The sequence below is a fragment of the Giraffa tippelskirchi genome, chromosome 13, assembly GCF_054371585.1.
Source record: "Giraffa tippelskirchi isolate mGirTip1 chromosome 13, T2T-mGirTip1v1.2.pri, whole genome shotgun sequence".
Lineage (NCBI taxonomy): Eukaryota > Metazoa > Chordata > Mammalia > Artiodactyla > Giraffidae > Giraffa > Giraffa tippelskirchi.
This window is the reverse complement of record NC_137287.1, coordinates 14615399-14643173: the sequence shown is the minus strand read 5'-3', so window position 1 is coordinate 14643173 and position 27775 is coordinate 14615399. Positions and strand designations below refer to the sequence as shown.

The window sequence follows — 27775 nt, the reverse complement described above, 5'->3', positions numbered from 1 at the left end:
TTTTCACACACTCCTTTTTAAAAAATAATTTTACGTATTTATTTATGGCTGCACTGAATCTTCATTGCTTCTCCAGTTTTTCTCTAGTTGTGGCCAGCAGGGGTTATCCTCTAGTTGTGATGCATGGGCTTCTCATTGCAGTGGCTGTCTTGTTGCAGAATACAGGCTTCTAGGGCTCGAGGTCTTCAGTAGTCACACGTTCTTTAGTTACAGCCCAGCACTCCTCATGGTCTTCCCTCTGTGTCACGGAACCTCTTTCCACAATTTTGTGAATATTATAGTTAAGCCTTTTTCTCATTGGCATCTGTTGTTTCTTTGGGTAAATGGGATTTGAAGGCTCTGGTTTTACTTTATTTTTATTACAACACTTTACATGCTTGTATAAGTTAAAAGCTCTAAAGTAAATAGCAAAAGCCCTAGCTCCTTCTGCCCTTTTATTTTTACCAGATCTTGCCCTGGAAAGGAAAACAAGGGTAAGGGGAGGGCCCACACATTCACCCACCCTCACCCACACCCCCGTACACCCATCCCCACCCATCCCCACACCCACTCATACACACACTCATACTCATCCACACCTCCCTTACACCCACATCCATCCACACCCATACACACACTCCACTCCACTCACATTCTCCTCTCCCACACCACAGACTTTGGAATTAAAAATAAATGCAAAAAGGATCATGCAAGCTTATTGTTCTACTGTTTGTAATTTTTACTTGTTCTTTTTCTATGACTGGAACTGGGGGTAGTCAGTATTTCAACAAGCAAATGTCCTGTGGATCTCCCAACTACCGTATTATATAATTTCAAAACAAAGCTTCCTCCCAATAGGATAAAATAATTTTTTCTCAAAAAAATTTGCAGTATAATGTATGTTCAGTAAACACACAAATCTTAAGTGTTGAATTTTCACATCTGTGAACCCAAGTAGGCACCACCCAGATGAAGATACAGCACATTTCCATCGTCCTGCACTTCCTCATTCTTCTTTCCAGTTGACAAATCACTTAAAAAATGGCAGTAAAATATACATGACCTAAAACTCACCACCTTAACCATTTTTAAGTGTACACACTTCAGCGGCATTAAGTATATGACAAGGTCACTTTTAAAATTTCTTAATATATTTGGCTGTTATCCTTTCAGTTAGACTTTATTTTTCGGGGGGACTCCAAAATCACTGCAGATGGTTACTGTAGCCATGAAATTAAAAGATGCTTGCTCCTTGGAAGAAACGCTATGACCAACCTAGACAGCATATTAAAAAGCAGAAACATTACTTCACCAACAAAGGTCTGTATAGTCAAAGCTATGATCTTTCCAGTAGTCATGCATGAATGTGAGAGTTGGACTACAAAGAAGGCTGAGCACCAAAGAATTGATGCTTTTAAACTGTGGTGTTGGAGAAGACTCTTGAGAGTCCCTTGGACTGGATCCAACCAGTCTATCCTAAAAGAAATCAGTCCTGAATATTCATTGGAAGGACTGATGCTGAAGCTGAAACTCTAATACTTTGGCCACCTGATGTGAAGAACTGCCTCATTGGAAAAGACCCTGATGCTGGGAAAGATTGAAGGCAAGAGGAGAGGAGAAGGGGACGACAGAGGATGAGATAGTTGGCTGGCATCACTGACTCTATGGACATGAGTTTGAGTAAGCTCCAAGAGCTGGTGATGGACAGGAAAGCCTGGTGTGCAGTCCAGGGGGTTGCAAAGAGTCGGACACAACTGAGTGACTGAACTGAACTGATCCTTTCAATGTTAATCTTCCACATAGATTGAAGAGTCAAAATTGTTCCCAACAGTTTATTATGAAAAGTAACAATTTTCATACCCACACTGTGATTTCCTCTTTGTTTTTCCTTCTCTTGAGGAAACCACTTTCAGCTCTTTCAATGATACTCCACACTTCCCAAGGACACAATTATATTACTGCTGCTTGATTTTTGTTTTTGCATTGACTTCCTACTATGGAAGGTGAGGACTGAGCTCTCTTTGAGGCCTCTCTTTTCAGATATTCACATGCTTTGCATCCCACCCCCACATTAAATTTATATGATAATTTTGATTAGATCAGTACAGAGTGTTCGCATTTTCCTGACCACGTAAGAGAGATCCATCTGAGTCAAGAGATTCAGCTGAGTCAAATAGTATACTGTCTCTTTTTTCCTGTGAAGCTTCTTGTTTTCTCTGGAAAACCCAGTAATTATGGAAATTTTTGATATCATCTCAAGGTTGCAATTTAAAGCTGAATAGTTACCTTAATTTTTTGAGAAATTGTGGGAGGTGTGACTTGAGTGGAGCCCAGACAAACTCTCCTTGGGTCACCCTGGGAGACTGAGTTACTTTCTTCTCTGTTCTTTCCCACCTCTTTCTCTCCTCCTCTTTTCTACCGTCAGCGGATCACAGGCTCACAGATCTCCCCCAGGCTTCAGTATTTTGGGCAGTCACTGAGCGGGGGCCAGGACCTCACAATGGATGGACTGGTAGACTTGGCTGTCGGGGCTCAGGGGCATGTGCTGCTGCTCAGGTGAGAGCATACCGGGTATCTTCTTTTTAAGGAGCGAGTTTGCTGTACGATGGCCCCTGATGGCCCTCTGGTGTCCCCCCAGGTCACGGCCTGTGCTGAAAGTTGAGGCGACAATGGAGTTCACACCTAAGGAAGTGAAAAGGAATGTGTATGAGTGTCGTGGCCCAGTGGTAAAAGGCCAGATTGCTGGGCAGGTCAAAGTCTGCCTCCAAGTTCGAAAGAGCACATGGGACCGGCTGGGAGAAGGTGAGGCTGGGTGGGTGAATTTCAAGAGGTTAAATGACTGGGGACATTGATGGGCTCTGATAGCCTTCTTCAAGCTTGGATGGAGTAAGCAGATGGTTCCCTTGTTAGGGCATGGGTGAGGAGGCCCAGAAAATACCCCCAAAGAAGTAAGTCTCTGGCACTCCTTTACAATCTCAGTTCTCTATAGAATGAAGGGCCCCACCCTGTGAACTAACCAGATATATTTTTTAAACTGAGAGATGGGCAGAGGAGCTTGGCAAGCTATAGTCCATGGGGTTTCGAAGAGTTGGACATGACTTAGCAACTAAACCACAACAATAATTTGCTCAAAGGGGAGATTGAGTTGATGAAGCTAAACACAAACTCACAAAACGTTCAGACATGTATTTTATCACAACTAACTTGACTTCCTCCCTTGTCTCTATTCTGAGTGGCATTGTGCTTGGGGGAGAAAGAGTAATGGTGGTTCTAGACAGAAACAAGGGGAAGAGATAAAATTAGTTTTCTAGCAGTAATCTTAATTGGACTGAGGAGATAGCAGTCAGGGTTTGGGGCAAACAACATGGCTAGAAATAGAGAGTGAAGTCTTGGAGAGTTACAGAGAAGATTACAGAGAAGTTACAGAGAATTACAGAGAAGATCCCCCAAAATCTACATGGAAATTCCATACAAGTCATTGGCTGACTTCTATGTCATGCATGTACAGGTCAGTACTTCCAGAAACTCAGTGGAAGACAGCAGCTGGAGAGCTAATGAGTTGAAAAGAAATCCAGCTGCTGGGGAAGCAGAGATTTGAGTGGGGCCTTGAAAAACACCTTGGTCCTTCTATTGGGAAAATGTCCATTGAGACCGGCAAGCAATAGGAACAATAGGCAATAGATATAGACCCACAGATGATTCAGAAATTAGAATTATCAGATCAGAACTTAAAATATAACTAAAATTAATGTCTTCAAGAAAAAAGAGGAAAGAATGGAGAACCTCATAAAAAAAAATCTGGATTTCATGAAAGGGTTAAATGGAAACACTTGCACTGAAAAACACATGGAATGAAATTGCAAATTCAATACAGTTAATAGCAGATTAGAAGCAGAACAAACAGGTATACATTCAGTTCAGTTCAGTTCAGTCGCTCAGTCGTGTCCGACTCTTTGCGACCCCATGAATCGCAGCACGCCAGGCCTCCCTGTCCATCACCGACTCCTGGAGTTTACCCAAACCCATGTCCATCGAGTCAGTGATGCCATCCAACCATCTCATCCTCTGTCATCCCCTCCTCCTCCTGCCCCCAATCCTTCCCAGCATTAGGGTCTTTTCCAATGAGTCAACTCTTCGCATGAGGTGGCCAAAGTATTGGTTTCAGCTTCAACATCAATCCTTCCAAAGGACACCCAGGGCTGATCTCCTTTAGGATGGACTGGTTGGATCTCCTTGCAGTCCAACGGACTCTCAAGAGTCTTCTCCCTATATATAAAATAGGTAAACAAGGATTTACTGTATGGCACAGATAATTATATTCAATCAATATCTTGTTTAATCTATAATGGAAAAGAAGCTGAAAAAAAAATATATGTATAACTGAATCACTTTGCTGTATACCTGAAACTAAAACAACAATGCTAATCAACTATACTTCAATATAAAATAAAATTAAAAAAAAGAAATGGCGGTAAAGACTTGTCTAAAACTGGTGAAAGACATCGAGATTCTCTACCAAGTCAGAGCAAGATAAATATAAAAGAAACCATAAATTGGTACATTATACCAATGCCCACAACACTAGACACTGTACCATCTCAAGGTACAAACTGCTGAAGAACAAAGACAAAGAGAAAAAAGTGAAAAGCAGCCAGAAAAAAATATACTTAATTTTCTAGCATGTGACAGAATAGCTATTATTTACTGAGCACTTATTATGTGGCAGGCACTATGCTAAATGCTTCATAGGCACAATTTTATTTTCACTGTTGGGAAGATACAATTATTATCTTCAATTTAAAAATAGGGAGGAACTTCCCTGGTGGTTCAGTGGCTAGGACACTGTACTTCCAATGCAGAGGCCAGGGTTCGATCCTTGGTCAGGGAATTAGGTCCCACATGCTGCAACTGCGAGTTCACATGCTGCAACTAAAGACCCTGTGTTGTTTGTTGTTCAGTTGCTAAGTCTTATTCAACTCTTTGGAACCCCATGGACTACAGCACGCCAGGCTTCCCTGTCCATCGCCATTTCCCATAGTTTGCTCAAATTCATTTCCATTGAGTTGGTGATGCCTTCCAATCATCTTATCCTCTCTCACCCCATTCTCCTCCTGTCCTCAATCTTTCCCAGCATCAGGGTCTTTTCCAATGAGTTGGTTCTTTGCATCAGTGGCCGAAGTATGGGAGCTTCAGCTTCAGCATCAGTCCTTCCAATGAATATTCAGGGTTGATTTCATTTAGGAATGACTGGTTTGATCTCCTTGCAGTCCAAGGGGCTCTCAAGAGTCTTCTCTAGCACTACAGTTCAAAAACATCAATTCTTCAGTGCTCTGCTTTCTTTATGGTCCAAGTCTCACATCCATGCATGACTACTGGAAAAACAATAGCTTTGGCTAGATGGACCTTTGTCAGCAGAGTGATATCTCTGCTTTAATATGCTGTCTAGGTTGGTCATAACTTTTCTTCCAAGGAGCAAGCATCTTTTAATTTCAAGGCTGCAGTGATTTTAAAGCCCAAGAAAATAAAATTTGCCATTGTTTCCACAACTAAAAAATCCTGTGTGATGCAACTAAGACCTGCCTCAGCCAAATAAATACAGAAATAATTTTTAAAAATAAGGAATTGAGAGACTCAAAGAGGTCAGCTAATGTGGCCAAAGTTGGACACTTGGGGAGCAGAGGAACAGGGCCTCCACCTCTTGCCAGTCTGACTCCAAAGCCAAGCTCCTTACCACCATTCTTCCCCGCCCCTTCAGGAGATATCCAGAGCACTATCACCTATGACCTGACTCTGGACCCAGGTCGCCCCCATTCCCTGGCCATCTTTGATGAGACAAAGAACAACACTCGCAGACATGTAGAGACGCTGAGGCTGAGACAGAAATGCGAGACCCTGACGCTCCAGTTACTGGTGAGCGGGACGTGACCACCCTCCTGGGTCCTCCAAGCAGGGGGTGGGCTTGTGAAACTGAGAAGGCTGGACCACCAACCCCTCACTGTCTCTCAGGATTGTGTGGAGGACTCACTGACCCCCATTGCTCTGCGCCTCAACTTCTCTCTGGTGGGGGAGCCCGCGCACAATTATGGGGGCCTCAGGCCAGTGCTGGCTGTGGATGCTTTGAGACTCTTCACAGCCTTGGTGAGTCTGGGAGCTCGGGTTCTACATGGACAGGGAAGGGACCAGAGCCCAGCTTGCTGGAGCTCATTTGATTTCATTTCACCTAATTTTATTTCAAGATTTCACTTTGTCTCAGATGATAAAGAATCTACCTGCAATGCAGGAGACTTGGGTTCAATCCCTGGATCAGGAAGATCCCCTGGAGCAGGAAAGGGCAACCCTCTCCAGTATTCTTGCCTGGAGAATCCCACAGGCAAGAAGAGCCTGGCGGGCTGCAGTCCATGGGGTCCCAAAGAGTTGGACACGACTGAGCAACTAACACTTTCACTTTATTTCAAGATTTCACTTTATTGTTTCATTTCACATTCTGTCCCGATTTCCTTTCATTTTTCTCATATTGCATGTTTGGCAGCTTCCCTTTGAGAAGAACTGTGGCAATGATACCGTCTGCCAGGATGACCTCAGCATCACCTTCAATTTTATGGAGTGAGTTTCCTGTCCTCATTTTTACCCCCAAACCTGCACCATGACCTGGCGCTCTGTTCTCCTCCTGGCCCCCAAGGGAGCCTGGCACAGAGCATCTGCTGCCACCTCATCCACTATCTTCTCTCTCCGAGGATCTGTGCCTCCTTCCCTCCAGAGCACATTCGCTGCAGGGAAGCCCCCAGCCTCTCATGGCCTGGCTTCTTTCTTCCACAGCCTGGACACCCTGGTGGTGGGTGGTCCTCGGGACTTGAATGTGACGCTGACTGTGAGAAACCAGGGCGAGGACTCCTACAGAACTCAGGTCACCTTCTTCTACTCGTCTGGCTTGTCCTACCGGAGGGTGTCAGGCGGCCAGGTAGCCAAACCCTTCTCAGGTTCCGTGTGACTTTGCTTTCCCCGCCTGACTTTGCTTGCCCCGCCCCTGTGGCTGCTGGTTGACCTCACCAGCTCTGCCTCCCTGGCCTTCCAGAACCAGCGCTCACATCGATCCTGGCGCCTGGCCTGTGAGTCTGATGTCTCCACCGAAGGGTCTGGGGCCTTGAAGAGCACCAGCTGCAGCATAAACCACCCCGTCTTCCCAGAAAACTCGGAGGTCAGACTGCTGGTTCCCCCTCCCTTTTTCTCGTTTGTCTGCTTCTGAATTTTTCCCTAGTTCTTCTTCTTCTTCCCACACTGCATGGCTTGTGAGATTTTAGTTCCCGGACCAGGTATTGAACCCAGGCCCTTAGCAGTAAAAATGTGAAGTCTTAACCACTGGACCATCAGGGAATTCCATTCTTCTTTTTAAAAGTAGGTCTCTCTCTCTTTTTTTGAAAAACAGCTTTACTGAGATAAAATTCATCTACTATTACAATACACCTATTGGGCTTCCCTGACAGTTCAGACAGTAAAGAATCTGCTTGCAGTGCAGGAGACCTGGGTTCAATTCCTGGGTTGGGAAGATTCCCTGGAGAAGGAAATGGCAGCCCACTCCAGTGTTCTTGCCTGGAGAATTCCATCGACAGAGGAGCCTAGCAGGCTATATAGTCCATGGGGTCACAAAGAGTCAGATACAGCTGAAAGACTAACACAAACATTTAAAGTATACAGTCCAAGGACTTCTCTGATGGTCCAGTGGTTGAGAATCTGGCTTGCAATGTAGGGAACATGGGTTTGATCCTGGTTAGGGAACTAAGATCCTATGCCACATGCCACTGGGCAATCTAAGCCTAAGTGCCACAGCTAGAGAGCCCACACACCCCAACTAAGACCTGATGCAGTCAAAAATGAATAAATAAATTAAGAAAAGTATATAATCCAGTGGCTTTTGAAATGTTCACACAGTTGTGCATTCATCAGCGTGCTCAATTTTAAAGTATTATATTTTTAATTTAGTGTTGAAAATATTACTTACTTGTTTGGCTGCAATGGGTCTTCACTGCAGCACGTGGGGTCTTTGCTGCATCATGTGGGACTTTTTTGGCAGCTCATGAACTCTCTAGTTGTGGTCCACAGGTTAAGTAGTTGTAGCACTTGGGCTTAGTTGCTCCAAGGCGTGTGGGATGTTAGTTCCCCAACCAGGTATTGAATTTGAGTCCCCTGCATTGCAAGGCGGATTCTTAACCCCTGGACCACCTGGGAAGTCCTAGAGTATTTTATAACCCCTCCCCCCAAAAAAGCTTTGCTCCCCTTAGCCATCAGCGCATGTCTTCCCATCTGTCCCAGTTCTAGGCAACCACTATCTATTTTCTGTCTTGAGATTCACCTATTCTAGATATTTCCTATAAATGGAATCATACAATATGATGGCTTCTTTGAGCATCACGCTTCCAAGGGTTATCCGTATTGCAGGATGTATTAATACTCTGATTCTTTTTATTGCTGAATAATACTCTGTTGTACAGATGTACCACATTTTATTTACCCATTCTTCAGCTGATGAACACCTGGGATATTTCTTCTCTCTTACTCTTGTCACTGTTTCTCCTTTTTCCAACTCCAGATCACCTTTAATGTCACATTTGACGTGAACCCTGATACTTACTTTGGACACAAGCTACTTCTCAAGGCCAATGTCACCAGGTGAGCTATGCCTGGCTTCCCACCACATCATCAGTTTTGAGGTCCCAGCCCCCTGCTGATGGTGGGCCATTGCCCTCTCCCCACTGGTTCTCCCTTTAGCTCATTCATTCACTCAAGAAATACCAACTGAGCACCTACCACATGCCAGGCATGGTGCCCAGGGCTGATGGGACAGCAACGGACAAGATCGCTGTGGTTCCTGCCTCACAGAGGTTATAATTTAGTGGCAAAAATGGACAGGAAGGTTGATGTTTATCACACAGTATGAAATGAATGATGTCCAGTGTTCTTAGGAGTTTGGTGTTCAGAGAGGAAGATTCATTTGGGCTGTGAGTTAGCCAAAAACAGTGAAAGAAAGTGTTAGTCGTTCAGGCATGTCTGACTGTTTGTGACTCCATGGACTGTAGCCCACCAGGCTCGTCCATCCACGGAATTCTCCAGCCAAGAATACAGGAGCGGGTAGCCATTCCCTTCTCCAGGGGATCTTCCCGACCCAGCGATCGAACCCGGGTCTCCTGTATTGCAGGCAGATTCTTTACCATCTGAGCCACCAGGGAAGCCCAGCAAAGGCACAAATTGAGGGTGGGCATGAATACAGAGAGAAGGAAGTACGGACCAAGCCATATCTGGATACTGCGAACGTCAGGTTAAGTTTGAGCACAGGAGGCAGAGTTGAAGGACTTGGTTAGATATGGCCCGTGTCATGTAATGACCGACAGGTGCTATTAGGGAGTTTGCAGTTGAACTTGGGAGGGATAGGACATGATCACCTTTGCATGCTAGAAAGGTCTCTCTCCAGGAGGACAGGAGATTAGGGCGGGAGTGGTTTTGAGTTCAGGGGACCAGTGAGAAGAAGAAGGTGCTCCAGGCATTCATCCAGGTGAGTTGGGATGGGCCTGGACGCCATGGGGCAGCCCTGGTCTTCCCTACGATCTCTATTTCCTCTGTTGGATTTAAAGGACAGCATTTAGGATGCTGAGAGGACAGGACTCAGTGTTTGGTTGGTGCTAGAGGGTGATGGAGAGATAGGAGAAGGAAAGGCTGAGTCTCAATTCTCAAGAGCTGGTCAGAGCTCTCTGTTTCCCTTCAGTGAGAACAACATGCCTGGGAACAACAAAACTCAATTCCAGCGGGAGCTGCCTGTGAAATACGCTGTGTACATGGTGGTCACCAGGTACTGGCTTTGGGGCTTTTCGCTCTGCCTTCACACCCGGGCTGGATGTGGAGCATTGAGCATCTGTGCACAAGTCTGTGCACATGTGCCTGTGTGTGTCTGAAGTTACGTGTGCACACGTGTGTATTTGTGTGTGTGTGGGGGGCATACTGGCACATGATGTGGGTCCCCCGACACAGTCCTTGCACACCATCTTGCTCTCGCTCTCTCAGTTGCATTTCTCGTGTGCCTATTCACCCCTTAACACCCTTAGCCCAAGACCCCCTCCCAGGACTCCCCTGATGTTCTGTCACCTCCTGCCCCTTCTTCTTTCTCTCATCAGCCTTGAGGCCTCCACCAAATATCTCAACTTCACAGCCTCAGAGGAGACCAGACACGTTATGGAGCATCAGTATCAGGTGGGGAGCTGAGAAGGAGCCTGGGGAGGGAAACCAGGATGATAGGAAAGAACGATGGGAGGGACTTTCCTGGTGGTCCGGTGGTTAAGACTCTGTGCTTTGACTGCATGGGACACAAGCTTGATCCCTAGTTGGGAAACTAGGATCCCACATGCCTCAGGGCCAAAAAACCCAAACGTGAATCAGAAGCAGTATTGTAACAGATTCAATAAAGACTTTTTTAAATGGTCCACATAGAAAGTCTTTTAAAAAAGGTCCACACTTCCACTGCAGGGCGCACGGGTTCGATCTCTGTCAGGGAATAAAGATCTCACGTGTTGCGTTGTCAAAAAAAAAAAAAAGAAGATGGGAAACATGTGTGAGTTGCCTGCTTTGGGCCAGGCTCTGTTGTAAGCTTGCTCTCACTCCATACACACACAAGCGTGTGCATCACACATGTACACACATACATACGTATATACATGGGACTTCCTCGGTAGCTCAGCAGTAAAGAATCTGCCTGCAATGGAGGAGACCAGGTTCAATCCCTGGGTCAGGAAGATCCCCTGGAGGAGGGCATGGCAACCCACTCCAGTATTCTTGCCTGGAGAATCTCAAGGACAAAAGACCCTGGCAGGCTACAGTCCATAGGGTCACAAAGAGTCGGATACAACTGAAGTGACTGAGCATGCGTGTGTATACAAACACGTATGTAATTATTCCTTTTTTCTTCATATTCGTAATAACTCTGTGACAGAGGCACTGTCGTCTCCCCCAGTTTATAGATGAAGAAACTGGGGCTCAGAGAGGTTAACAGAACACGCTCCCTGGTGTCCCCCTTAGTAAGTGGAAGAGCTGCTGCTTATGACAGCTTGTCTGGCTCAGGAGTGGGTATTTAACCACTACACTCTCCTACCTCTCAGAAAGCATCAGGAGGCAGGATGCTTGGGTCTGGAAGGCCTTATTCAGTCCTGGGCCCCCTTTCAGGACTCCCCTGATGTTCGGAAGTAGCGAACCTGATTCTAGTTGCTGATGGGGGTGGAAAGGCCAGAGCCCTGATACCCACCCTTACCCCACCTCACAGTTTAACAACCTGGGCCGGAAGAAACTGCCCATCATTGTGGTCTTCTGGATCCCCATCCGGCTGAACAAGGTGACTGTGTGGTCCGAGCCCAAGGTCAACTTCTCCCAGGTAAGCCCAGCCAGCTCTGAGGAGTGGGCCCAACTCTTCCCCCCACAACCCCCTGGTCTTTCCTAAAATCGTTTCTGCTTCTTCTGTTGGATTGTGGAGCCATTCCCGACCCTCTCCTGACCTGAAGGGTGGACCCAGGAGCCTCACTTTAATCCCTTCCTTACCGTGTCCCTTTTCCTCAGAACGTGTCCAGTGGATGTAACATCACGGAGGTTGCCCCTCGTCACTCTGACTTCCTGGCGGAGCTTAAGAAGAGCCCAGTGCTGGTGAGACTAAGCCCGGCCTCGGGGCTGCACGCAGATTCTTCCCCGCCCCCTCACCGTGCCCAGTACCACCTCTCAACTGAGCAGCCTGGGCTCGCAGGGTGTGTCCCACATCCAGCTTTCCTGCTCACCTGTCTCTTCTCATCCCTTCCCCAGAACTGCTCCGTTGCTGTCTGCCAGAGAATCCAGTGTGCCATCCCGTCCTTTGGCGTCCAGGAGGAGTTCAAGGTCACCCTCAAGAGCAACCTCTCATTTGACTGGTACATCAAGGTCTGTGGGGGCCCGAGGCTCGGCTGGGCACGAGTCATGATCCTTCAGGGTCCAGGGGTCCAGCTCCCATCCTCTCTCTCTCCCATAGACTTCACACAACCACCTTCAAGTTGTGAGCAAAGCAGAGATCTTATTTAATGAGTCAGAGTTCACCCTACTTCCAGGGCAGGATGCGTTTGTGATGGCCCAGGTATGTGTCTGGGACACAGAGCGACCGTTGGAGGTAGGAGAGGAGGCTGGGCTTGTGGGGGAGAGAGAAGGATGGGCAGGAGGAGTGAGCTCTGTGCCTGGAGGGGACAGGGAGGGAGGGGTTAGTCATGGGGTTCAGGGAGCACATAGGTCTGACTGGGGAACCCCCAGACACCCAGAGTCTTTCTCCTTGATGTACCCCCTCCCCCTTTCCCTGCTGCAGACAGAGACCAAGGTGGAGTCCTACGAAGTACATAACCCTATCCCGCTGATCGTGGGCAGCTCGGTAGGGGGGCTTGTGCCCCTGGCCCTCATCTCTGCCGGTCTGTACAAGGTAACTCCCCCGGGACCCTCTTCCTGCCCACTCCCCTCCCCCCGCCACTGCTTCTCACTCAGCACTGCCTTCCTGGATTCGACTCCCACTTCTGCTGCCAGTTGGGTGACCTGGGGGGGGGGTGTCACCCTCAGTTTCTTCAACTGTGCAATGAGACTAAGTATAAGTGAAAGTCGCTCAGTCTTGTCCGACTCTTTGCCACCCCATGGATTGTAGCCCACCAGGCTCCTCTATCCATGGAATTCTCCAGGCAAGAATACTGGAGTGGGTTGCCATCCCCTTCTCCTTCCCGACCCAGGGATCGAACCTGGGTCTCCTGTATTGCAGGCAGATTCTTTACCATCTGAGTCACTAGGGAAATACCCATTTTGTGGAGGTCATTGGGTTCATAACTCTAGAGAACTTAGAATGGTCTCTGGTACAATCGCTATATAAGGAGCAGTCCTTCTTCTGTTTTCTATTTCTTTCCTTCTTTTCTTTCCCAATAGCAATGCCCTTCCTGTTCCACTTTCCCCAGGGCTCTTCTACAGCCCGCCATGTTTTTCCTTTGCATCTCTTGGTCCTGCAGTCTCCCTGCCTATCCTGCATGGCTGTCACCCACTCCTTTCCCCCAGCCTGGGTGCCCTCACTCACTTGCTTCTGCCTCCACAGCTTGGCTTCTTCAAACGACAGTACAAGGACATGATGACTGAAGCTGGGCCCGATGCGGCCGCCCCCCAGTAACGGCTCCTTCCCCACGAGTGGCCTCCCCTGCAGCAGACAGGACGTGATGGGACCAAAGAGCAAGTGCCCAGCCTGCTGGATGACACCTCTGTTATGAAATCGGGGCTGTGACGTTTCACTCAGGAGCGACCTGCTTGGGTTTCCATTCTCATCTGTGTGCACAGGCGTGCGTGTGTGTGTGCATGAGTGTGAGTTGTGTGTGTGGCTCAGATCTCTCTTGAACCAAGATAAGTGCCTTCAGCACAAGGTCTGGGGCCAAAGGGAGTTGCTTGGGCTTCCTTGTATGTGGGTGAAGGTGCCACTGGTTCTTCCTTGGGGGAAGAGGTGATGGCAGCTCTTGTGGGTGAACACAAAAGGAAAGGCAACAAATCCTCCCCGCTCTCCCCTGAAGGAAGTAGGACCTCCTTTGGTGGGTGAGCCTGCAGGCTGGCAGGAGCCCGAGGAGCTGTGGCTGAGCCCACCAGCAGGAGCCTGTCTGACCATTCCACACTAGAGCTGATGTGTTCGGTGCACGATGGTGCACCTCCCTTTGTGTATTCACTTATTTATTATTTTAATGGTACTTTTATTTTTTGAATAGATGAACCTGTCTGTAGTATCAAAGTCAAAAGTCTGTAGTATCAAAGTCAAAAGACGTGCAAAGGTATATGATGAAAAGTCTCTCCTTTCCATCCTGCTCTCCCAGGTCTCTTGTAAAGGGTAGTCCAGGTTATGTGTTTGGAGATCTCCTTCGCTAAGATTCTTTTTTTTTCTCTCTTTTTATGCAACGATTCTAGGGATGTGCAAACACACACACACAAATGTTTTACACAAATGGCAGCATGCCTTATTTATACTGTTCTGCATCTTGCTTTTTTCATGAATATGGCCCCGACATTGTTTTTTATCAAGATATAAAGTACTTTCTCATTCTTTTATATAGTGGCTCCATATTCCATTGTGTGGGTGGATCCTAAGCCCGTCTCCTTCTGGTATATTTTGTTCCAATCTCACAGTGACATAAATGGTAAATTAATAAATTGAATGTATGTGGTTTTTGCATATGTGTAAGCTAATTTATAGGATACATTCCCAGAAGCTTGAGTTCTCTGAGAGGCAATCCCAAGAGAAGAATTTGAGTGAAAGATGCTTATTTAAAGAGAGAACCCAGAAAATACCAATAGGGGAGGAAAGTGAGCTGGGAGGGAAAGGCAGATAGTAAAGGGTGTATTATCAACAGAGGTACCACTATGAACTTGTGGAGTGTAACTTGGCTGGGGAGGTCTGGGAGATAAAGTAGAACACCCACCTCAACACTTCCTACCTGTGCAGAGAAGGTACACAGATAGATACACTATGTTATTGTTCAGTTGCTAAGTTGTGTCTGATTCTTTGCAACCCTATGGATTGCAGCACACCAGGTTTTTCTGTCCTTCACTATCTCCCGGAGTTTGCTCAAACTCATGTCCATTGAGTCAATGATGCCATCCAACCGTCTCATCCTCTGTTGTCCCCTTCTCTTCCTGCCTTCAATCTTTCCTGGCATCAGGGTCTTTTTCAGTGGATACCCCATGCCTCATAGTTATTGGCTGAGAGTTGCTCTTAGTGAAGAAGGAAGTGTTAATTCCCTAACACTTCCAGCCAGCCCCGAAATGTAGGCAGAGCGGGCTCTGGTGGCCAGAGAAAGGGCTGCAGATGCTGCCGGTTGGAAGTCTGCCAAGGGAGCATAGCCATGCCCTGGCACGGCCCGCAGGGATCAGGACAGGGCACCAATAGCACTTGCTTTCTCGAGTGTGTACAGGTGAAGTTTTGTTACCTGTTTCTAGGTAAATTTCCCTCCTCTGAGGAGTTCTCCCACTGCCTTTCTCCCAACCTTCGCCAATGTAGCACCCACCACTCTGCCCTTAGCACCCACCCTTTTTGTCACACCAGTCCTGCTAAGCAGCCATACTTGGTATTTACTCTGAATTTCACTTTTGAGGAAACTGAGGTTTTGCAAGATCATCCTAATTGCTTGAGGTCATGTGCTAAGTGGGGCTTCCCTGGTGACTCCGATGGTAAAGAATCTGCCTACCATGCAGAAGACCCAGGTTCGATCCCTGGGTCGGGAAGGTCCCCTGGAGAAGAGAATGGCTACCCACTGCAGTATTCCAGCCTGGAGAATCCCATGGACAGAGGAGCCTGGCAGGTTACAGTCCATGGGGTCACAAAGGGTTGGACAGGACCAAGCAACTAACACTTTCACTTTTCATACAGATAAGGAAGGGATGGAGGTGGGATTCATACCTGACTCAGTCGAGTTCCATAGCTTTTCTCTTTTGCTGTCGTGATGGCCTCAGAGGAATGGCCTGCGGCAGGCATGAGGGAGGTTGATAAAAATGGCAAGTACCTGCAGTTCATTGAGAGACAAGTCATGGCTTAGATGGACATCTGCTCCAGATGTGATAGGACAGAGGGCAGGTGAGGGAATATTCCTGGGGGAGGCGACCCCTGACTCACGCAGGGACAGGAGCCTTCCAGTCAGAGGGCAGAAGAGTCTGGGCTGAAAGAGTGGGCGGGAGCCTGGGCAAATGTGCTTTGTGAGCCAGAGTGAGGAGTTTCAGTTTTATTCAAAGTGCAATAAGATGTCATTGAAGGGTGACCCATAAGACAATGGCCCTTTGTATCTTTGTTGCTATTCAGTCGTTAAGTCCTGTCTGACTCTTCACAGCCCCATGGACTATAGCTCTCCAGGCTCTTCTGTTCGTAGGATTTCCCAGGCAAGAATGCTGGAGTGGGTTGCCATCTCCTTTTTCAGGGAATCTTCCTGACCCAGGGATTGAACCCATGTCTCCTACATTGGCAGGCAAATTCTTCACCACTGAGCCACCAGGGAAGTCCACCTTAAAATGGTTCTACATAATTTCTTTTTCTGACTTCAGAATCCTTAAAATGACTTTCTTCCTCCTTAAATTGAAAGAAAAAAGACCTCAAGATCTCCAGAGTCCTTAACTGACCCAGGAAAGGAGAAGGCCTCTGTACCTCCAGGCAGCAGTCCTTGGACAAGCAATCAAGGCTCAAAGTCCACATAGCCTCTTTGCATTGAAAGCTTGTGTTGAATTCAGCCAACTAGGAGCTTAATGATGGGTTAAAAAGTAAATTATTTCTAGTGACAAATTACCCTAGCATGACCCCAAAGTTACTAATAAACAGGGCCATAAATCTCTGGTGAAGAAGCAGATAAACCTGGGAAAGTCTGTCCTTGGTTTTACTTTGGGGGATCCCTTGGTTCAGAATAAATCTCTGCAACCTCCACCCTTCTTTTCTTACTTAGTTGTTGCTTAGTTGCTAAGTCTGACTTTTTGTGACCCCTGCAGTATGCCAGGCTCCTCTGTCCTCCACTATATCCCAGAGTTTGCTCAAATTCATGTCCATTGAGCCGGTGATGTTATCTAACCATCTCCTCCTTTGTCGCCCCCTTCTCCTCCTGCCCTCAGTCTTTCCCAACATCAGGGTCTTTTCCAATGAGTTGGCTCTCCGCATCAGGTGGGCACAGTATGGGAGCTTCAGCTTTAGCATCAGTCCTTCCAAGGAAGGAATATTCAGGGTTGATTTCCTTGAGGATTGACTGGTTTGATCTCCTTGCAGTCCAAGGAACTCTCAAGAGTCTTCTACAGTACCACACTTCGAAAACATCAGTTCCTTGTTGCTCAGCCTTCTTTATGGTGCAACTCTAACATACACACATGACTACTGGAAGAACCATGCTGCTGCTGCTAAGTCACTTCAGTCGTGTCCGACTCTGTGTGACCCCATAGACGGCAGCCCACCAAGCTCCCCCGTCCCTGGGATTCTCCAGGCAAGAATACTGGAGTGGGTTGCCATTTCCTTCTCCAATGCATGAAAGTGAAAAGTGAAAGTGAAGTCACTCAGTCATGTCCGACTCCTAGCCACCCCGTGGACTGCAGCCTACAAGGCTTCTCTGTCCATGGAATTTTCCAGGCAAGAGTACTGGAGTGGGTTGCCATTGCCTTCTCCGCAAATTCTACTAGATCTATCAGAAACTGGCTTATTATGAAGTCCAACGATTTTGAATTTATAGCAATTTTAATCTTAATTACATAAGCTAATACCATTTACCACTGATATTTGAACCCACACTGGGAGGACAGTCAGTGTTTAATGACCCCTTTAGTGCATCCCTTAGTGCAATTCCATCACTGGGAAATGTTCTTTAACAACTTCTGTGCTAAAAGTGTTGCTTCACTGTGCAGTAGCTCTGTGCCCTCTCAATCTTCATAGCCCCTTAAGATTTGGAAAGTAAATCAATTGAAATCTTATTTTTAACAGCCATGTTTTAAAAAATATTTTTTTTTTGCATACTTCGTCAACTTTTTTTTCTTTAAAAAAAAAAAAGCAGAAAGTGTAAGTAATGTTAACCACAATAGCTTTGACTATATGGGCCTTTGTCAGCAGAGTGATGTCTCTGCTTTTTAACATGCCGTCTAGATTTGTCATAGCTTTCCTTCCAAGGAGCAAGTGTCTTTTAATTTCATGGCTGTAGTCACTGTCCACAGTGATTTTGCAGCCCAAGAAAATAAAATCTGTCTCTGCTTCTACATTTTCCCCATCCATTTGCCATGAAGTGATGGGACCAGATACCATGATCTTAGTTTTCTGAATGCTGAGTTTCAAACCAGGTTTTTTACTCTCCTCTTTCACCCTCATCAAGAGGGTGTTCATCTTTAGTTCCTCTTCCCTTCCTGCCATCAGAGTAGTATCACCTGCATATCTGAGGTTGTAGATATTTCTCCTGGCAATCTTGATTCTAGCTTGTGATATTAATACTTACAGTTGAGAAAAGAGATTTCTAACTGACAATCCTTGGGCCAAATCCAGCCTTCAGGTTTTATTTAGCACTCATGGTTTTGTTTACTCATTTTTGATTAGTTCCTGGCCTTTTAAAAGGGAGGTTTTCTCAGGGAAATCCAGATTTATGGTTTCTCTTAAAAAATTGGAAATGTTTGACAAAACAAGGTGACAGCTTGGCAGAATCACCCTGTAAGCAGGACAGCTCACTCCATGTACCACTCATGCCTCTGAGGCTGAGCCTGTTATATTTAAGGGGACCTCTGAGGCCCTGAGTGCACTGGCCTCTGCTTACCTCTATAGCTCATCTGCTCCTGCCCTCCCCTCTCAACCTCGTATTTCTCAAAGGCACCATATCTAGGCTGACCAGCTAGGACCCTTTTGAAAGTGAAGTATGTTGGTTACTCAGTCGTGTCTGACTCTTTGCAACCCCATGGACTGTAGTCCAACAGGTTCCTCTGTCCATGGAATTCTGCAGGCAAGAATACTGAAGTGTGTTGTCATTCCCTTCTCCAGGGGATCTTTCCAAACCAGGGATCAAACCCAGGTCTCCTGCATTGCAGGCAGATTCTTTACTATCTGAGTCACCAGGGAAGACTTGAAAATGAAAGGGAATGTGATTAGTAATTACGTTGGGATTGAGGCCTCAACATGATCCATTGGGGCAGATCAGCATGTACCTGTGTTTCTCCATACTCTCTCTCACATCCTGGTTTTTGCCCACATGGCACCCTCTGACCAGACTCACTTCTTCTCCTCCTTCACCTGACTCTTGTCTTAACTTGAGTGCCGCTTCCTCCAGGTCCTTCCATCTCCCTGGCTGAGAAAAGCTGCGCTTCTCACATGCTGTCACAGTAACCTGTGTTTCTTCCTCTGGACGCCGTGCCTTCCTGGAGGGCAGGAGTCCTTAGGACAAGATCTGGAACCTGGAACAAACAATTGCTAAATATATGTGTTGAGTAAATGAATGAATAGGCTTGGATTAACCAGCTTCCTGTTCTCAAGCCCTCCACCAGAAGACAGATCTCTCAAAAAAAATCTGTTCCCCAGACTTTCCTGGTGGTCCAGTGGTTAAGAAGTGGACTGTCAATGCAAGGGACACGGGTTCCACCCCTGCTCCAGGAAGATTCCACATGCTGCAGGGCAGCTAAGCCTGGGTGCCACAACCACTGAAGCCTATGTGCCCTAGAGCTTGTGCTCTGCAACAAGAGAAGCCACAGAAATGAGAAGCCTGCTCACCACAACTAGAGAGTAGCCCCGGCTCACCACAACTAAAGGAAGCCTGCGTGCAGCAGTGAAGACACAAAGCAGCCAAAAACAAATAAAACCTGTTTTCCTGCATTCTAACACATTTCTTCAGGCTCATATAGTATCTGACTATACGCGTGTGCATGTGTGCTTAGCTGCTCAGTCGTGTCCAACTCTTTGCAACCTCATGGACTGTAGCCCACCAGGCTCCTCTGTCCATGGGAATCTCCAGGCAAGAGAGCTGGAGTGGGTTACCATTCCCTTCTCCAAGAGATCTTCCCCAGCAAGGATCGAACTCAGGTGTCCTGCATTGCAGGCAGATTCTTGACCATCTGAGCCACCAGGGAAACCCTACTATATGTGACCACTTCACATTTCCTAAACACTGAGAGACTGAATTCACAAATGAACAGTGGGTAGACACAGAACTCTGACCGCACAATCTGTAGCAACCAGCTCAAAAAACTCACCCATCATCTCGAGGAACCAGTTCAGGAAGCCAGCCTGCTACCTGTACGTCAGACTAGACAATCATGCCGTCTCACCTCTGTGGGCTGCAGCCATGGCTGGGAGCTGAGGGCTGACCGTGGAGCCTCTAGATGGGAGGTGGAATGGTCTCTTGAAGAGAAATCCAGGAGATAAGGCTTATCACCAATGCCTCAGACCCAACCCCTCTTACTCAGACCACCTCATTTCTGCTCTTCTTGTTCCCCAATGACAGGTTTTCATTTCCCTTTTTCTTTTCACAAAATTTAGCTATAAATGAAATATGAAGATTTTGTTTTTATTCCAGCGAAACCTCTTGTCAGCTGTGAAAGTTTGAGCAAAGACAATCCTTTTACTCTCTCTGGGTTTTTTTGCCAATGCATGAGTGCCCAGCTTCTTTCCATTCTTCACTCATCCTTATCTTTCTGGCACTTTCCTCCTCCACCACATGCATGTTTGCTGTGTCCCCTAACATCCTTCTATTCCTCCACTTAATTGCTGCAGCCTTAACTCAGCCTAAACATATCCCTGTTTTATCCCAAGTTGGCCCCCAAATTCAAGTTAGTCTGCTTCCTGGAAAGGCTGCTTCTGGCTTGCTCAGAGGTAGCTTTCTGATTTTTTTCAATTACTGGGCAGGCCTCAGGGAGATCTGGGCTGAGCACTCGGTCCATGAACTTTAAATCTGTGCAGATGCCCCTGGCGTGCACCTATCCATGGGCAAATTACCTGCCCTTCCATTACCCATCCATCCACACACTCAACAGTAGGACCTCCTCCAGTTCTGATGCCCATCCTTGGCGAGACATGGAGAAAGAGCATCTGCTCTCAGTTCCCAGCTAGAGGCCATTACCTTTGATTCTCCACAAAGGAAGACAGACTGGGAACCCTCCCCTCCCCATCAGCTGATAGCAACTGCAGCGTCAGAGGGAGGCAGTGCTCTTTTCCTCTCACATAACTGAGCTGCAGCAGTGATTAGGATGAGAGTGAGTGAATGAGTGAAAGTCGCTCAGTCATGTCTGACTCTTTGGGACCCCATGGACTATAGAGTCCATGGAATTCTCCAGGCCGGAAAACTGGAGTGGATAGCCTTTCCCTTCTTCAGGGGATCTTCTCAACCCAGGGATCAAACCCAGGTCTCCTGCATTGCAGGCAGATTCTTTTCCAGCTGAGCCACAAGGGAAGCCCAGAATGGGAACTACTCCAAATTCTTTTCAAGGGAACTCATTCCCTTTTCCCTTGCCCAGAATCAGTGCTGCTGTTTCTTCTTTTTAATGATTTTTTGATGTGGACCATTTTTTTAAAGTCTGTATTGAATTTGTTACAATATTGCCTCTGTTTTGGTCTTTTGGCTACCAAGCATGTGGGATCCTAGCTCCCTGGCCAGTGATCGGACCTGCACCCTCTGCCCTGGAGGGTGAGGGCCTAACCACTGGAACGCTGGGCAAGTCCCAGCACTGCCTTTCTTTAACTTCGTGCATGCATCACATATTGATGGGGTACTTCCTGGAAGAGCACAGTCCCTACACTGAAGAGGTCTAAAGTCCCCATTTCAGTCCCTGGCCCATCAAATCATTCCATTTTTTTTTTTGGTCTAAGCTTCTCCTTCTGAGACTCACCTAAGCAGAACTAACCACTTTCTCCAGGTCACTCCACTGTCTAGCAAAACTTCTATTTGAATGCATCAGACTATTGTCTCTCCTGTAGGGTATGATCTCCTTGAAAGCTGGCTCCCTTTCCTGCGTGTTTTGCTTTCCCAGCAGCCGGCCTGCAGCCTGAATCACATGACCAGTTCCGATATATGGGATGAACGGTTGAGTGAAACGATGCTATCCAGGCTGGAGGTGGGGGAGAAAGAGGGGAAGTGAGATTATCAGCATCGTGGGGAAACCTTCAGCATCTTGAAACCTGTCTTCACCTTGTACTAGCTGGGCAAACAGACACAAATGACTCAGTTTCTCTCTGCCTCACTTCTGCATCTGTGAAATGGAATAATAGCAACCCCGTTCCCCTAGGACTGTTGGGAGGATTCAGTGAGCTAATAGATGGAAAGTGCTCAGCGGTATAAATAACCCAGTTGAAAACTGCACAGAAGACCTAAATAGACATTTTCCCGAAGAAGATATATAAATGGAATACTGGCATGTGGAAAGATAGTCAACATCACTAATAATCAGAAAATACAAATCAAACCCACCGTGAGATTTCACTTTCCACTTGTGAGAATGGCTATTACTAAAAAGACAACAATTAAGTGGTGAGGAGGATGTGGAGAAAAGGGAAGCTTCATGCACTGCTTTTGCTGTTATTGTGGGTGGTGGAAATGTATACTGATATATGGAAAACAGTATGGAGGTTCCTCAGAAAATTAAAAACAGAACTACTAGAAATTTCACTTCTGGGTATTTATCTCAAGAAAACAAAAACACTAATTCAAAAAAATATATGCATCCTTATGTTCATTGAAGCATTATCTACAATAGCCAAGATACAGAAACAATCTGTGTCCACCAACAGATACACGGATAAAGAAGTGGCATATATCTATAATGCCAATGGAATACTACTTAGCCATAAAAATAATGAAATATTGTCATTTGTGACAATACCACTGCACCTAGAAGGTATAATGTTAAGTGAAATAAATCAAAGACGAATACTTTGTGATTTCACTTGTATGTGGAATCTAAAAAACAAATATAACTAAACAGAAACAGAGTCCTAAATACAGAGGACAAACAGGTGGTTGGCAGAGGGGAAGGAAATGGGAGAGAGAGAAAAATAAGTGAGAAAAATTAAGAGGTATGAGCCTCCAGTTGCAAACTAAATGAGTCACGGGTATAAAATGTACAGTGTAGGCAATATAATCAATAACCTTATAATACCTATCAGAAGTGACAGATGCTGCTGCTGCTGCTGCTGCTAAGTCGCTTCAGTCGTGTCCGACTCTGTGCGACCCCAGAGACGGCAGCCCACCAAGCTCCGCCATCCCTGGGATTCTCCAGGCAAGAATACTGGAGTGGGTTGCCATTTCCTTCTCCAGTGCATGAAAGGGAAAAGTGAAAGTGAAGTCGCTCAGTCGTGTCCGACTCTCAGCGACCCCATGGACTGTAGCCCACCAGGCTCCTCCGTCCATGGGATTTTCCAGGCAAGAGTACTGGAGTGGGGTGCCATTGCCTTCTCCGAGGGACAGATGACAGCTAGACTTATCACGGTGATTATTTTGATGTATAGAAATATCAAATCATTATGTTGTGTACCAGGCAGAATAGTATTATAGGTCAATTACACTTCCAAAAACAAACAGATAAACTCAGAAAAAGAGATCAGATTTGTGGCTACTAGAGGCAGGGAGGAGGGGCTGGGGAATCAGATGAAGGTAGTCAAAAGGTACAAACTTTCACATAAGTATTATGGGATTTTGTTTTTTGGTCCTGCGGCAGGGCATGTGGGAATCTTAGTTCCCCAACCAGGGATTGAACCCATGACCCTTGCATTGGAACTATGGAGTCTTAACCACTGGACCCAGTCTTAGGGATATAATGTACAATGTGATGAATATAATTAACACTACTGTATGTTATAAATGAAAACTGTTGAGAGTAAATCCTAAGAGTTCTCATCTCAAGGAAAAATTTTTTCCTACATCTTTAATGATGTACTTACATGAGATGATAGATGTTCACTAAGCCTCTTATGGTCATCATTTCTTTTTTTTTTTTTTTATGGTCATCATTTCATGATGTACATTAGTCAAATCATTACACTGTATGTCTTAAACTCATACAGTGCTATAGGTCAATAATATCTCAATAAAACTGGAAAAAAGCTCACATGGATAGACATGTTAGGATTATCACAGTTCCTTTGTTCTGCCATCAAGATGTTATTACCCGGGACTTCCCTGGTGGTCCAGAGGTTAAGAATCCACCTGCCAATGCAGGGGACACGGGTTCTATCCCTGGTCCAAGAAGATTCTACATGCTGTGGAGCAACTGATCTTGTGCACCACAACTACTGAGTCCATGCTCTAGAGCCTGAGCTCCGCAACAAGAGAAGCCAGACAATGAGAAGCCTGTGTACCATAAGGAAGAGCAGACCCCATTCACCGCAACTAGACAAAGCCCAAGTACAGCAGCGAAGACCCAGCGCAACCAAACAAGCAAAAAAAAAAGATGTTGCTACCCTATGCCTGCTTCTCTCTTCCATGTCCCACGCTTTGCAGGCATTGGCTAAAATCCTCCATCGATCCCAAATCATCCATCACACCAGAACTCCATGCCCAGGGATCCAGGAGTGTAGGGAGAATCAGAGGCTTTTGAAGAGAAGCATCTTCCCGAGGGGGCTTCCCAGGTGGTGCTAGCGGTGAGTCTGCCTGCCAGTGCAGGAGACGTGGGTTCGATCCCTGGGTCGGGAAGATCCCCTAGAGTAGGAAGTGGCAACCCACTCCAGTATTCTTGTCTGGAAAATTCCACGGACATAGGAGCCTGGTGGGCTTATAGTCTATGGGGTCACAAAGAGTTGGACACGGCTGAGCGACTGAGCGCATGCACACACAAACACACCGCCCTGAGTACCTGTGTGCCCGGGTGTATTTCTACACTACAGAATTCAAGTAAGTTCTGTTTTGAAAAAACTCAGGGGTGAGGTAGACAGGGGTTCCTTTGAAGACGGAGAATTGAGATGGATTGTTTGCACAAGAGGAAGGGCTGAAACTATGGAAAATCCGGTCAAGCCCTGTGGGTGAGCATGGGGTAGAAACGCACGAGAAATCTGAGGGTTTCTGCCCACTACATTTCAGTTCTCTTATTTCCATGGGAAAAAAATAAAGAACTCAGGAGACAGACTGCAGATTATTCAGTTCCACTTAGCTCGGGCAAACCAGACCTGAATTAAAACAGCTTTTGTCCTGGTTTCTCTAACCCACTCCCCACAACCACCTCCATCCCCCGCCCATACATGGTAGATCAGATGCAGCCCCTCTTACCCTACCATCCTTCTGGAATCTTCTTCAGCCCCTCTGAGCTCCGAGACAGAGCAGAAACTTATGGAGTCAGAAATGTCAGCACTGGGAACGCTGGCTGTGCTTCAAACCTCCCCAGACCATCCCTCTGCCCTTGACTGCTTGCCCCAAGTTTGACCAGGACTCTGAACACCCTAAGGGTGCCAGGTGGGCACAGCTGGATGTGACTGACTGCACTAAGGAGATGAGTAACTGGGATGTCCACCCCTTCCTTGCTTATATCATCCCCTTTACTGTCATCATTTTTTTCTGGAAATGTCAAAGTCATGAATCACTGAAATGGGGCTTTGAGTTTTAGATACCCTAAGGTCTTGGCTAGAGCCTCATTGCCCTCATCTGTAAAATGGGTGGGTTGAATTAAAGACACATTCTGTTCTACAGTCTTATGATACAAGTCTTCCTTGCCAAAGGCAAGGTACCTTATCTTGACTTTTCTCTGAAGCATCATGGAAGTATGTTGCGCAGAGTGAGAGAGGGGATGGAGTTTTACTGGTCCAGGAGTCTTATCTTGTCCATCCTCACCCATCCAGGGTGGAATCCATTTCTAAGGAAAGAGAGTGACGGTAAGGCCAGGTTCAAGGTTCTTTGAAGGCTGGTGGCCTTTGTCCACAACACCAGTCCTGAGTCATCCAGACTTGCAGTTTGAGTCATTTCTGGTTGTCTTTTATCATTTCCAGGATCTGGGCCACTTCTCTTTCCTCTTTGTTGGGTTTTTCTGCCACTATTTCCTTCTTGGAATTGAACCCCCCGCACCCTTGCTCACTTGCTCTCAAATTTCCTTCATGGCAAAAAATTCCAGGGGGCTTCCCTGGTGGCTCAGTGGTAAAGAATCCATGTGCCAATGCAGGAGACTCAGGTTCAGTCCCTAGGTAGGGAAGACCCCTTGGAGAAGGAAACGGCTACCCTCTCCAGTATTCTGGCCTGGGAAATCCCATGGACAGAGGAGCCTGGCGGGCTACAGTTCATGGGGTCGCAAGACTCGGACACGACTGAGTGAATAAATGACAACAACCCTCACTCACTCACTCTCAAATTTTCTTCTTCGCCAAGAATTCCAGGGCCCTTCTCCAGCCATATTTTGTCTGAGGTCTCTTCAGGGCTGCTCCTTTCTCTGGGTGATATTGCTGCCCCTGGCCCCTTCCCCACTGCCCTGGGACCACCCACTCCAGGGTCAATGACAGTCTCTGTAGCCAGATTCAGAGACTTTTCATTTCTTACCTCACTCGTGTCACTTGACAGCAGTCTGTGATGTTGTTCACACTCCTCTCCAGGCTGCTTTTCACTGTGTCCTTCTCTCTCCTTTTTTTTTTTTTTAATTTTCTGAAGATTTTGTTAACGTGGACCATTTTAAAAGTCTTCATTGAATTTGTTACAATATTATTTCTGTTTTATTTTGTAAGATTTGTTTATTTATTTATTTATTGGCTGTGCTTGGTCTTCGTTGCTGAGCGGACTTTTCTCTGGTTGCGGTGCACGCGCTTCTCGGGGTGGTGGCTTCTCTTGGGGTGGATCACGGGGCTCTGGAGCATGCGCACTCAGTAGCTCAGTAGTTGTGGCAAATGGGCTTCAGTAGCTGTGGCCCAAGGGCCTTAGGTGCCCCGTGGCATGCGGGATCTCCCTGGACCAGGGATCGAACCAGTTGTCCCCTGCATTGGCAGGAGGATTCTTAAACACTGGACCACCAGGAAAGTCCTACTTCTGTTGTTCACATTCTGATCTTTTGGCCAAAAAGTGTATGGAATCTTAGCTCCCTGACCAGGGATTGAACCTGCACAGCTTCCATTAAACACTGGACCTCCAGGGAAGTCCCTCTCTTCCTTTTTGGACACTTGCCTTCTCAACCTTCTTGAGTCTCTTGTGGCGATCATGGGTGTTTTCCTGGGACCCAGGCCAGGCTCGTTTTTCTCCTTCATTTTCATACTCCCGTCAGGATCTCACCCAGCACTCCCTCCGATGGTTCCAGAACTCATTTCCAGCCCAAGGTTTTCTCCCAGAGCCAGCCCCATACACCCTTCTTGATGTGGTGGCTTCTCCACTTGGGAAGCCCGCTTACCTAACACAGTAATCATCATAGCATAGTAAGCTAAGGCTTCCCCGGGGGCGCTAGTGGTAAAGAACCCGCCTGTCAATGCAGGAGACATAGGAGAAGCAGATTCGATGCCTGGATTGGGAAGATCCCCTGGAGGAGGCATGACAACCCACTCCAGTGTTCTCACTTGGAGACTCTCTATGGACAGAAGAGCCTGGCAGGCTACAGTCCATTGGGTTGCAAAGAGTCGGACACGACTGAAGTGACTTATCACTCATGCAACAGTAAGTCAACCGTCAATAAGAAAAGTTCACAAATATTCTTCTGAGCATTTTCACACTTACTAACTCAACTGCCCCAACAACAATAGGAAGTGTGTATTTTTATTATCACCTCATTTTGCAGAGGAGGAAATGGTCAGAGAGAGGACGGAAGAGCCAAAACTTTTTTTAACTTTAAAAAATTTTATTTTTTTTAGTTTGTATTTTTATCAAAGTTATTCATGCTGCTGCTGCTGCTGCTAAGTCGCGTCAGTCGTGTCCGACTCTGTGAGACCCCATAGACGGCAGCCCACCAGGCTCCCCCGTCCCTGGGATTCTCCAGGCAAGAGTACTGGAGTGGGTTGCCATTTCCTTCTCCAGGGCATGAAAGTGAAAAGTGAAAGTGGAGTCGCTCAGTCGTGTCCGACTCAGTGACCCCATGGACTGCAGCCCGCCAGACTCCTCCGTTCATGGGATTTTCCAGGCAAGAGTACTGGAGTGGGGTGCCATTGCCTTCTCCAAAAGTTATTCATAGGCACAGTCAAATTGTTTCACAAGCTTTGCTATGAAAAATAGCTGTCCTTTATCCTTCCCCTCCACACCTTCCTCTATGGGAGCAGTCATTTTCAATGAAAGAGGCCAAACTCTTATTTTTAAATTTTAATTTGTTTTTATTATTTTCAAAAATTTATTGGCATATAGTTGATTTACCGTGTTGTGTTAGTTTCTGCTGTACAGCA

General features: G+C 46.6%; 1 protein-coding gene, 1 long non-coding RNA gene and 1 other non-coding gene across 5 annotated transcripts in view; 2 read left to right on the top strand and 1 right to left on the bottom strand.

The window, feature by feature from the left end:
* ITGAM (integrin subunit alpha M) overlaps positions 1–14080 on the top strand; it is a 72710-nt gene extending 58630 nt beyond the window's left edge. For all 3 annotated transcript variants that reach the window (XM_081558193.1, XM_081558192.1, XM_081558191.1), the window contains exons 15-30: positions 2405–2535; positions 2618–2781; positions 5735–5889; positions 5986–6117; positions 6509–6582; positions 6796–6937; positions 7052–7174; positions 8564–8643; positions 9734–9817; positions 10140–10215; positions 11279–11386; positions 11569–11652; positions 11806–11919; positions 12008–12109; positions 12332–12442; positions 13094–14080. In XM_081558193.1, the coding sequence (XP_081414319.1) occupies positions 2405–2535; positions 2618–2781; positions 5735–5889; positions 5986–6117; positions 6509–6582; positions 6796–6937; positions 7052–7174; positions 8564–8643; positions 9734–9817; positions 10140–10215; positions 11279–11386; positions 11569–11652; positions 11806–11919; positions 12008–12109; positions 12332–12442; positions 13094–13165 (1752 nt within the window). In that variant the 3' untranslated portion in view covers positions 13166–14080. The remainder of the gene's footprint in view (positions 1–2404; positions 2536–2617; positions 2782–5734; positions 5890–5985; positions 6118–6508; positions 6583–6795; positions 6938–7051; positions 7175–8563; positions 8644–9733; positions 9818–10139; positions 10216–11278; positions 11387–11568; positions 11653–11805; positions 11920–12007; positions 12110–12331; positions 12443–13093) is intronic.
* On the bottom strand, positions 1798–19937 carry LOC145532669 (uncharacterized). Its single transcript, XR_014073458.1, has 5 exons — positions 19711–19937; positions 15431–15533; positions 11781–12206; positions 3890–4245; positions 1798–2661 (listed from the first exon to the last, which is right to left on the bottom strand). It is a non-coding gene; the product is annotated as an uncharacterized LOC145532669 (long non-coding RNA).
* TRNAG-UCC (transfer RNA glycine (anticodon UCC)) lies at positions 4796–4867 on the top strand. Its single transcript has one exon. It is a non-coding gene; the product is annotated as a tRNA-Gly (tRNA).
* Positions 19938–27775: the final 7838 nt, after the last annotated feature.